The sequence below is a fragment of the Pantherophis guttatus genome, chromosome 5 (genome assembly GCF_059756535.1).
Source record: "Pantherophis guttatus breed Tessera chromosome 5, ASM5975653v1, whole genome shotgun sequence".
NCBI lineage: Eukaryota > Metazoa > Chordata > Lepidosauria > Squamata > Colubridae > Pantherophis > Pantherophis guttatus.
The window spans coordinates 55,408,342-55,420,452 of NC_142067.1; the positions used below are offsets into that span (position 1 = coordinate 55,408,342).

Sequence of the window (12,111 nt, forward strand, 5' to 3'; positions counted from 1 at the left end):
TTGGAATTGAGGGCTATTCGACTCGCTCTGTGTCATTTTCAACCTCAGTTGTCAGGTCGCCACGTTCTTGTCTTAACGGACAATATTGCAGCGAAGGCCCATATAAACAAAGAGGGGGGCACTCGGTCGAGGCCCCTGATGTTGGAGTCCGAACACCTTCTACGTTGGGCGGAGACGCATGTTCTATCATTGAGGGCCGATCACATTTCAGGTGTGGAGAACACCAGGGCCGATTGGCTCAGCAGACAAACTATCGACCAGTCAAAATGGCAACTTCACCCCGGTCTCTTTCGCACGGCTTCTTTCATCTTCGGCGTGCCCATTGTGGACCTTTTCGCCAGCCCGTCAAACGCCCAACTGCCACTATTTGTGACTCGCTATCCGTGTCAGGCGGCGGAGGATCACAACGCACTCAGGTGCCACTGGCCACCGGGTCTATTATACGCGTTTCCTCCGATTCCCTTGATTCCTCAGGTGATACGCAAGCTACTGGAGGAATGGGCAGAGCTCCTCTTGGTGGCCCCAGATTGGCCACGATGTCCGTGGTACGCGGATCTTATAGCATTGTCGGTCCTCCCACTGTGGGTGATTCCGCCGGAACGTCTGTCGCTTCGTCAGGGGGCCGTCACCCATCCAGACCCAGGATCGCTCAAATTGGCCGTTTGGCATTTAAGCGGGTCATTCTGCAAAAAGACTGTATACCGGACTCGGTCATAAATACGATTCAGGCCTCCAGAAGACCTTCGACATCTCGAATATACGAGTCTTCCTGGAAATCCTTTTGCTCCTGGTGCGCTGTCAAATTAGTTGACCCTACCTCGGCTCAAATTGTGGATGTGTTGTGTTTCTTACAATCAGGTCTGGACAAAGGCTTGTCACCATCTACCCTTCATCGTCAGACTGCTGCCTTATCCACGGTCATCAGATGTCCTCCTTATTCTTCTTTATCTCTACACCCGTTACTTAAAGGTTTTCTTCACGGGGCTGTGAACCTCCGTCCACCCCCTGTTCATTGTTACCCGACCTGGGACCTCTCGCTCGTTCTCCAGGCTCTTATGTCTCCCCCCTTTGAGCCCTTGGGTTCTGTTCCTCTCAAGTATTTATCCTACAAGGTGGCCTTCCTTTTGGCAATCACCTCTGCAAGACGTGTTTCTGAACTCACAGCCTTATCGATTAGACAGGATCTCTGCATCTTTCACCCTAATACCGTGATTTTGCGCCTGGATCCTACTTTCTTGCCTAAAGTAAATTCCTATTTCCATCGTGCCCAAGAGCTCGTACTCCCGGATTTTTGTCCCTCGCCCAGGCACCAATGGGAGAAGGACTGGCATTCCCTCGACGTTCGTAGCGCCTTACGTCGCTACATTCATAGGACTGAATCGTTCCGGAAGTCTGAGGCCCTCTTGGTTTCATTTCATCCTTCCTCCCTAGGTCAGAAGATATCTCCATCCACTGTAGGCAGATGGATTAAAGCGTGCATCTCTACGGCTTACGAACAACAATCCTGTCCTGTTCCTGATCGTATTTTGCCTCACTCTACGCGTAGCGCTGCAACTTCAGCCGCCTGGGCTACACAGGCATCGGTCTCGGACATCTGCCGAGCCGCCACGTGGTCCTCTGCTACACCGTTCATTAGACACTATAAAATCGATACATATGCCTCGGCTGAGGCTTCCTTTGGACGACGTGTTCTGCAAAGTGTTCTTGCAGGCCAGGTTTCTGGGAGCAGTGTGTCTCCCGCCCTTGGGATCTGAACTTTGGTATATCCCGTATATGGATTGCATGAGCAGTGAGCTGGAAAAAGAACATTGTCTTACCTGAACATTCCTTTTCAGCTGCACTGCGAATGCAATCCATCCCCACCCTGTTGTTGCTTTGTTTCTACTTCCTTCTACTGGTTCCAGTCTCTTGTAGTTCAGTTATATTTACTTACCTGATTCTAATCCACACCTAGGTGGTCGCGCCTTCGTTCAAAGACTGATGCATCATGGGACAGCAGGACGTGGCCACAGCACGGAGGGAGATATTTGAAAAAAATTACCCAGTCAGAGACAAGGGATGAGGAAAACAACCCATATATGGATTGCATTTGCAGTGCAGCTGAAAAGGAACGTTCAGGTAAGACAACGTTCTTTTTTTTCTACCTTTGGGCAGATCTCTTCATTTTGTAATCCTGCAAAAAATGTTATTTCAACAGTAACTATTTAGAAACATCCATTATTTGTTAGAGAAAACAACAGTGACAAAAGTACATTACAAATAGTCCTTGACCTATGACGGCGGACTTGGCTTCCTGGTCAGAATGGCTTCTGAAAATACATACCGTTTTTTAGAGGTAGATGGCAGGGGTGGGTTCTAAATTTTTTTACTACCGGTTCTGTGGGCGTGGCTTCCTGGTCATGTGACTCAGTGGGCGTAGCTTCCCTGGTCATGTGAGCCTGAGAACACACTTATGTAACAAATGCTTGTAGGTTCCCACTTGCTTTCACTGAGCAGCTGAGATGATCTTCATGCCTTAGGTGAACTTACTGGAAGTATAGACTCTTGTTTTTTCCCCCCTCATCTCTCCCAGTAACAACCTTTCTATTACCCCATGCCTTCTTCCTAGAGTAGACAGGGAGTGACCAGCCCGAAATCTCAGTTTGTATATCTGGGTACTATATAGATCATAGTTCAATACCTAGGTATAGTCTATGTTAGGTTGGGTGAGTGAGGAGACAGGAGAGAGGTCTGTGAACAACAGCACTTTATTTCACAAATCCAGCAACGAACCCAGTTGATAGCTCCCTTTATATAGTTTCTTGGCCAGGGTGCTGTCCAATCAACATCGAGGGTTTTCCCGCTTATTTTTTCCCTCCAAAAATGAATACATAACAATCTGACTTATATTTTGGTGACTTTTAGAGTTTAACTGGGGATATAACCCTGTCTGTGGAACTGAAATTGCTTTATTCCCTCATGCCATGGTGCTATTATACAAATGAATTAAATCATGTATTTTGAAGCAAAAAACGTTAATAAGAGACAAATTTATATAGCATAGTGCCCATGTCACTAGAGCATGATCAAGATCTATATTTGCTGTTTCGTCCTCCAAATTTAAAGCCACAAACATTTTCCCCCCAACCCACCTCCCTCATATATATTCAACATTTAGGTTGAAATAATGAGAGTGTGTTTCTCACCCTTTTGTGTACCTCTGTATTTTTGAGTGAAATACAGGAGTGGTTTATCATTGCCTTGTCCCATGCAGTATGAAATAATCCCCTTGCGTTTGCCACTGAAGGGATTATCTAACATCTTCCTATCATGCTGCTGCTATCCAATATATATATGATTTTTTACCAATGACTTCTTCCTTCAGCTCAGCTCTAGGAAAATAGATATTTCTGTATAATGCCAGCTTTTTACAAAACTTTTATCAGTCCTGAAGCACAAAGAGAAGCTGCACAACTAAGCAATGAGGAAGATTTTGGTCATAAATTTTGCTTTAATTAATCAGACAAAATACTCCATTTGTGACATCATAGGCCTAGCCAGCACAATGCAAACTAATAACTAAGTCTGTCTTAGTTAGCATCATACCAAGCCAAAAAATGAAGCATATTATGGCATTATTAGAATTGAAATGAACAAAATTTCACTCTTCTCTTCCTCCTCCACACCTATTCATATCATCTGAAAAGTACACTATTTCCTGTAATATTGGTATAAAATTATATTTCTCGACTATACTGATCTTGATTTAGCCACAGGAGGGCATTTAAGGATTGGGGACAAATTTCTTGTGTGTCCAATCATAATTGGCCAATAAAGAATTCTATGCTACTCTATGCTATGCTATGCTATGCTATTCTTCTATTCATTTCTAGTGTACTCTAGTCTAATTATTAATTAATTTTCTATTAATCATAATGCTATTTTCTTAGCATTCTCAGAATGCAATGGCTGAAGGTGCTAAAAAGAGTAAAATAGTAGTATTACATTTCACAGAATACCTAGCCTGACTTTCAAATAACAACATAACGGAGCTGGAAGGGGCCTTAGAGGTATTCCAGTCCAACCCCATGTTCAAGCAGGGATATAACATTATTATTATTATTTTAAATTTGATTTATATGCCACCCTTCTCCGGAGACTCAGGGTGGCTTACAATGTGTTAAGTAACAGCCTTCATACTTTTGTATATTTTATACAAAGTCAGCTTATTGCCCCCACAATCTGGATCCTCATTTTACCTACCTTAGAAAGAATGGAAGGCTGAGTCAACCTTGAGCCTGGTGAGATTTGAACTTGCAGTAATTGCAGGCAGCTGATGTTAATAACTGTTAATAACAGTGCTTTAGTCTGCTGCGCCACCAGGCTCTTTCTTTATTTATCTCACCCAGCTACTTATGGAAAACATTGTATAGAGAAAATATTTTCCTGATTAATCAAGATTTTAAAAAAGTAGCAAGTTAATTCCCTGCTAGTTCAGAAACATTCCAACATTCAAGATTGTTATTATTTCTAAGATTGCCTTTTTAAAAACACATAATTTTAAAGTGTGTTAAGGAAAAATTAAAAGAAATGTACAATGACTTTTTGTTAGCCCTACCTAATCACTTGGGACCTCTTATTTCAGATATGTTTGAGTTGTTTTGATCTGGGAGCTGAACCAGACTTTCCATATGGCTATACTGAATAAACAGACAAACAAGAGAAGCACACTAGAAATGGGCAGGATCTATTTTTCACAGGCATTTTACTTTGAAGGATATTTCCTTAAGCCCTATAGTTGAAAGAAAATTAAAAAGTAAAGAAGTAAAATAGAAGTTTAACTTTTTAAAAAAATAAATAAAAAATGAATGAACAAAGGAAAGTGGAAAAAGAAAAAAACCAATTAATTGTGTACTTAGTGCTCAGTTATCAATGATGAGAAATTAACTATAAAAACCAAAGTACATTAAATTATTTTAACAACATGGAAAAATATCTCTGAACTAAGTGCCAAAATGTCCACTGTTTATTATTTTAAAATGCATATAACATGTAGTGACACACAAAAAGAAGAAAAAAACCTTAAAAATTAGATTCTAACTTTTCATTTGTTGCAAAATATTTATAAACATAACATTTTGGCATATTGCTAACATCGGTTCTTTAGTCATTTAATTAAATATATGTGACATAGGAAAATGTATTATTAAAATCACAGTTTCAGTGACCTATGCAATTATGTCCATGGATAATGCTTCAGTGGTACGAATGCCTACTTTGCTGACTGGCAGCGGGACATAATGAAAGTTGGCAACACAATTCAACTTGGAAGGAAAAAGTAGCTGCTTCATTTTCCGTGTCCCTTGGAGGAGCTCTTCCACCAGACCTTTATCTTCCATGTTTTTGTTTTTTTTGCTTCCCCTTAACTGTTGTTAACTTTGCTTACCTACAACCTGAACCAAGCACTCCTTGATTGCCCAGAGAACAGAAGTTGAAGCGCCCTGTGAAGCACTCAGGGTTTAAACTTCCTCCCTACGATGCTCAGGCAGAGGCTTCTACCTGAGGTCCATTTATTAACATTACCTGGTTCTTTGGTTTCGTTGGCAAAGAAGTGGCTGTTTAGATCTTTGCTACTATGGCAACTAGAGAACTTCGTCTCTGATCATCATGGGACTTGTAGGGTAAAGCTGAATGGAAGGAAAAGGTAAGATGGCAGAAGTTAGGGAGGTGTTTTCATCATTCCATCATCTCCAGTTTCCTTCACAATCCTCACTATAGTCATTCCATAAATTCTATTTTTCTGCTGAGCATAATGCTCCTCAATCTGGGGCTATGAAAGAGGATGGGCTCTTTTTCCCTGATTTAATCAAAAATAAAGAACTAAACCCACAATTTTAGAGCATTTTAAAAATATTATATTTTGTGCAGGATAAATATCAATCCTATCAGGCAAGCCAAAAAAAGGTATGTAAAGATATGCATGCCTACATGAGTGTAGGTTCCACTGATTACAATGAAATTTGGTCTGGGGTAAATCCATATGGGATAGAAAGAATTGTAAAATGCATGTTCAGCAAACATCTTTAGTTGGCCAATCTAAGACCACAAAGTAGAGTTTTTCACATTATTCAGAACTGTTAATTTGGCAAGATGATAGATTAGAGAAGAAAGGATTTTTGATTGATTATATTATTGATTGTTAGCAACCACATAGATAGATTTTCCTCATGTTTATCTGTTCATAATCTGGTCTTTCACATCCACCAATGATGCACTCTTCACCCCTGAGTCCATCCACCTTGCTGCTGGTCACCCTTCTTGAAGTGGTTTGGGAATAACGAGAGGCACAAGCAAGCAAGTGACAACAGTTCTTTAATATACAGTGAGACTTCAGCAAAAACTCAGGGGCTGCAGCCCTCCTTATATACAATTCCGGAGAGACTGTCAGCCAATCAGAAACTTAGGCAGGTTTGAAACTCCTGCTGAAAAGTATCAATACATAACACCCCTCCCTTCCCAGAAGGCACTAACATTCAAATATTTACATAATTACACACAAAATCTCGCAGGTGCCCTGGCCGAGTTCTCGTTTTAGTTGACCTGCGCAGTTCAGTGTTTGGTGGGGCGTCGAGCTGGTCAGAGGGACTTTCTGTCTCTCCCGGCTCCGCCAGTGGAACCTCCTGGATTTTGTCCGGGGCATGGTTATCCCCGGCTGGGAGTAGCGACTCGCTGGGGCAGCGCTGGAACCAGGGCTTGTCAGCTAAGTATTCTCTCGAACCCGGGCTTGAGTAAGCTGTTTTGGAAAAGTTGTTGTAGTTAGGTTCGGAGATGTCTAAATTGATGTTTGCCTCGCTGACTATTCTTTTCCTGAGTTGGTCTATGTGGCGTTTCCAGAGTCTGTCTACTCCCATGTCCACCGTGTACGATTTTGGGCCCGTTATGCCCACTATGGTTCCTGCAACCCATAGAGGTCCGCTAGCATAATTGCGAGCGAACACCGGGGACCCAACCTGGAACTGCCTTAGTCCGGTGGTCTCTCCCTTAAAATTCTCGTGCGTGTAATTAAGGTGAAGCCTGTCTAACACGCACCGAAGCTTCCTGCCCATGAGGAGTTCGGCTGGGCTTCTCCCTGTGGCCGTGCATGGTGTGGCATGCTGGACAGCTAAAAATTGGTCTATCTGGCCTGCCAGTCCCCATTATCTAGCCTGGACAATGCTTCTTTGGCCATTCTTACGAAGCGTTCAGCCAAGCCATTAGAAGCCGGATGGAACGGGGCCGATAGGGCATGGCGGATGCCCAGTCCAGCCAGGTAGCCTTCAAACAGGGTCGCTGTGAATTGAGGGCCGTTGTCAGATACCAGAGTATCCGGTAGCCCATGGGTGGCAAATAGTTTGCGAAGGACTTTGATGACTGCTTCGGCTGTGGTTGAGGGCATGAGTATTATTTCGAGCCATTTCGAAAGGGCATCGACTACAATTAAAAATGTTTGCCCGTGGAAGGGGCCGGCAAAGTCGATGTGGATCCTCCCCCATGGCCCTTTTGGTTTCTCCCACTCTCGGATGGGCGCTACCGGGGGATCGGGGCGAGATTCCTGACAGGGTCTGCACTTCCCCACCCACTCGGAGATGACTTGGTCCATGTTGGGCCACCAAACATAACTGTGGGCTAAACTTTTCATTCGGACAATCCCTGAGTGCCCCTCGTGCAGTAACTCCAAGACACTCGTTCTCAGTTTCGTTGGTATTACCACCCTATCACCCCACAATAAGCAACCCCCTTGCATAAACAATTCGTTACGTTTGTTAACATAACCCTGGTACTCCCCACCGACCACCTTGACCGGCCACCCCTTAAGGACCCAACCCATCACAGTACGAATCACAGGGTCCCTAGCAGAGGCTTTCGCCACCTCGCAAGAGGAGATAGGTCCCAAAGTCATAGCGTCGATCAGAAGGACGGGGGTTTCCGGCGTGGGGTTGACCAGCAGGTCGGGAAGGGGGCAGCGGCTGAGGGCGTCCGCGTGGCCCAAAGTCCGTCTGGGTCGATGGACAAGCTGGTATGAATAGGCCGACAGGAAGATAGCCCACCTGGTCAAACGTGGGGACAGGGCAGCGGGGGTGGGCTTATCACCGGCCAAAAGTCCCAGCAAGGGCCGGTGGCCAGTCACAAGTTCGAATTGACGGCCATAGAGGTATTCATGGAACTTTTTAACCCCCGCAATTGCAGCCAGAGCCTCTCTGTCCAACTGACTATAGTTCCGCTCTGCGTTGACAGGGTGCGAGAGTAAAACACAATGGGCGCCTCTAGGCCGTTTGGCAGTCTATGGCCTAGGACAGCACCAACTCCTACGGGGGAGGCGTCACAAACCAATACAAGCGGTAGCGCTGCGTTGTATTGGATTAGGAAACTATCTTCAGATAGAAGTCTCTTTACAGCCTCAAATGCGGCTGCCTGTGCTTTTCCCCAAGCCCATGGTACATTTTTTCCTAAGAGTTTGTGTAGGGGATCTGCGACGGTAGCCTTATCCTTTAAGAACATTGAATAGAAATTGAGCAGTCCAAGGAAGGCTTGGAGCTCCGCTTTGCTTTTGGTGGGGTGGATGCCTGTGCCATCCACCCTGTACCCCAAAAATTCAATGGAGGGGACAGCGATCATGCACTTATTTTTTTTTAATTTAAGTCCCGCTTCCCTAAATCTGGAAAGGACGTTCCTCAGTCTGTCCCCTAGTTGACGTTCATCCTGAGCGCTGATTAGAACGTCGTCAAAATAGGGCACCCCGGAGCCCTTGCAAAAGGCGCTCCATGGTGCTTTGAAATAGGCCGGGTGCGACGCTCACCCCAAACTGGAGCCTGGTGCATTTGAATGCACCCCTATGAGTTACAATTGTCTGCGCCTCTGCCATGGCGTCGTCGACTGGCAATTGTTGATAGGCCTGAGCTAGGTCTAATTTGGCAAAAAATTTTCCGGGCCCCAGGGAGTGTAGTAGATGATGCACGATCGGCACCGGATAGGCACTCGGCTGCAAAGCCTTGTTGATCGTGCACTTGTAGTCGGCGCAAATCCTGATTGAGCCATCAGATTTAACTGGGGTCACTATGGGGGTCTCCCATTTTGCATGGTCAACGGGGACCAACACCCCTTGTTTAATTAATTTGTCCAGTTCCGCATCGATCTTTGGTTTCAATGCGAAAGGCACCTGTCTTTAAGTCTTATTTGGGCTATGTTGGGGTCTAAGTTTAGGGAGATAGGGGTCCCCAAATACTTGCCCAACGTGTCCCTGAAGACGTCCTGGAACTCGTTCAGGAGGCTGTCCTTCAGTGACAGCTCGGACATTCGGTGGACGCCGGTGAAGCCCATGCCAAGGGCTTGGAACCACCTCATGCCCAGAAGGCTTGGCAGCTGCTTTGTAACAATGGTTAGCGGCAGGTCTTTTTCGAAGTCTCCGTAGGTGACTCGGAACGTGCCTATTCCTTCAAGGGGGACCCGGTTCCCCTGGTAGTCTAGGATGCGCAGTCTCTGTTTGGATAGCTGGTCCTTCCGGAATGACGGCAGGATGGTCTTCAGGGTCGCCCACGACATTATGGAGAGAGCGGATCCGGTGTCGATCTCCATCGTGCATGGCTTGCCGTTGATTTCGACCACCGTGCTGACTTTGTCTTGCTGGCCTGGTCGATGTGTATGTTGCGGCCATCTCGCGGTTCAAATTCGTGCCGTTTCCTCGCGCCGCCTTCTCTCATTGGATGCTTCTGGCGCGTTGGTTCTGGTTGGCTGCGGCACTCACGTGGTTGGTGTTTTCTGGGCAGAATGGCTCTATAGACTCGGGCCAAGTGCCCTTTTTTCTCTCAACGCCTGCAAATAGCCTCTCTGTATTTGCAGGACAGTCTATCATGATGCCCGCCACAGCTGGGGCAGTTGCGCCGGGGGCTGCCTGCGTCTTTTCTTTGGTGCTCTGTGCGGAAGACGTCCTCATCAGATTCAGACTCCGAGCTGGATCCGGCGTCTTCCCTGTGCACTGGTACAGACTTGGGGCTGTCCTTGCTGGTCAGCGGACGCTGCAGCATTTCTGCGGCTTTTGTAGAAGCTTCATGAGCCCTGGCCTCGTCTAGGGCTCCAGCAAGCGTTAAATCAGGCTTGGCGAGCAGACGCCTTTGTAGCCTTATGTCTCGAACACCACAGATTAGTTGCTCAAGCAACGCATCGTCCAAGTCCCTATAGTCGCAGTGTGTTGCGGCTTTACGCAGGCTCGCCATGTAAGCACTGACCGGTTCTCCCTCTCGTTGTACGCGCTGTCTGAGTTGGTATCGTTGCACGAACTTGGAGGGCACGGGAGCGTAGTGAGCCCGGAGAGTTGCCATCAGGGTGTCCCAGGAAACGGTCTGGACCGGCGTTGGCTCACAAAGTGACTCCGCCATCTCGAACACGTCCGGTCCACAGTGGCTTAGGAAGAGGGCTCTCTTCCGATTAGCGGAGAGTCCCTGCATGTCGCTGGCTTCGAGCGAGCACTCAATCCTCGTTAGGTACGAGACCCATTTTTCGCGGGCCGGATCAAAAGGCTTGGGCGGAACGTAGGCAGACATGTTCAGTATGCCTCCTGTAGTTCGCCTCGTCGCCTAGCTGAAGCTCGTAGTCTCACTGGTTCGCTTCTTGTGGCCTCAATCCCACCTTCGTCGCCAATGAATTGGTTCGGGAATAACAAGAGGCACAAGCAAGCAAGTGACAACAGCTCTTTAATATACAGTGAGACTTTAGCAAAAACTCAGGGGCTGCAGCCCTCCTTATATACAATTCCGGAGAGACTGTCAGCCAATCAGAAACTTAGGCAGGTTTGAAACTCCCACTGAAAAGTATCAATACATAACACTCCTCTTTTTCTTTCCACATTTCCTTCCTTCTCCAGAGAGCTTGGTCTTTGCATAATGTGTCCCAAGTGAGATAATTTGAGTCTGGTCATTGGTGCCTTGAATGAGAACTCTGAATTGATTTGTTTGACGATTGACCGATTTGTTTTCTTTGCTGTCCATGGTTTTCTCAGGAATTTTCTCCAATATCAAAAGTATCATTCTCTTGGGAAGATGCTGGCTTTTAAACCAGCATTTAATTATAGACTTCAAACAAAAAGTCAGAGGAGACTGATATACTATAGTTTTAAATTGTATTTTTTCCAAACAAGTATTTTAGGCAAGCGATAGGAAAATCTCCTTTTTCCACCCAGTTTTTAAGAAAAACACAATCCCAGTGGACAAATACAAAAACTAAAAAAACTAAAGTGTTTTTATGTGAATGATATTGGATGATTGTTATCTGAGACATGCTATTGTCCCATTGAACCATAAATCATGTGCCAAATAAGTTTAATAATAATAATAAAGTCTGGAAAGTCTGGAAATTGGATATGGCATTTCCTGTAGACAGCAGAATAGCAGAGAAAGAATGGGAGAAAATAACAAAATATAAAGACCAGTAAACAGAATTAGAATGATTGCAGTAAAAGAGAACAAAATTAATAGGTGGTTTGGATGCAATCAAACCCCTTTGGAAGGACTTGATAGGTGGATAAATATTCCAAATCCAGTCTGGACATATGGGTGACTGTACCATAATATGATGAACCATAATAATATAGTTGTTGTCAGGTTCCTATTTGTAATGAAGGATTCCAAACACAGATGATGGTTAGAACCTTGTTTACATACTGACATCCATAATCAATGAAAGGAAAATATTGTTGGAGCTACCGCTCCATGCTCCCCACCACCTTAAAAAGCATTGAAACCCAGTTAATCATTAATCCAGACCCACCCCACTCATTCAACACTCAGCCCAGTCCTACCCCTACATGCGTTCCTGGTACGCCACCCACACCTCCAGCCAGTCAATCCAGCCACACCTCCCTCTGCACACTCAGGCTCCTTGATTCTTGTTTGCAGCCAAGGAACAGCTAGATCGCCAGTCAGATGCCCACACACCCCCTCTGGCTCCCAGTCCATTTTAGAGCAGCCACGGGTGCTGTGTCCTGGTTTCACGTCGGTCCACAGAAGCTGCTGCGCTCTGATTGGTTGTTTTGTTTCTGGCGCGAGTATATAAGTACAGGACAGAAAAGAAAACAAGGACAAAACAACAAGCCAGATGTCC

The 12,111-nt window shown here is 45.5% G+C and overlaps 1 protein-coding gene across 1 annotated transcript; it reads right to left on the reverse strand.

Annotated features, from left to right (window-relative positions):
- Positions 1-5,379: 5,379 nt before the first annotated feature.
- LOC148113385 (uncharacterized) lies at positions 5,380-10,556 on the reverse strand. The gene has a single exon (XM_087895173.1). The coding sequence runs from the start codon at positions 10,554-10,556 to the stop codon at positions 9,822-9,824; it is 735 nt and encodes a 244-aa protein (XP_087751299.1). The 3' UTR covers positions 5,380-9,821.
- Positions 10,557-12,111: the final 1,555 nt, after the last annotated feature.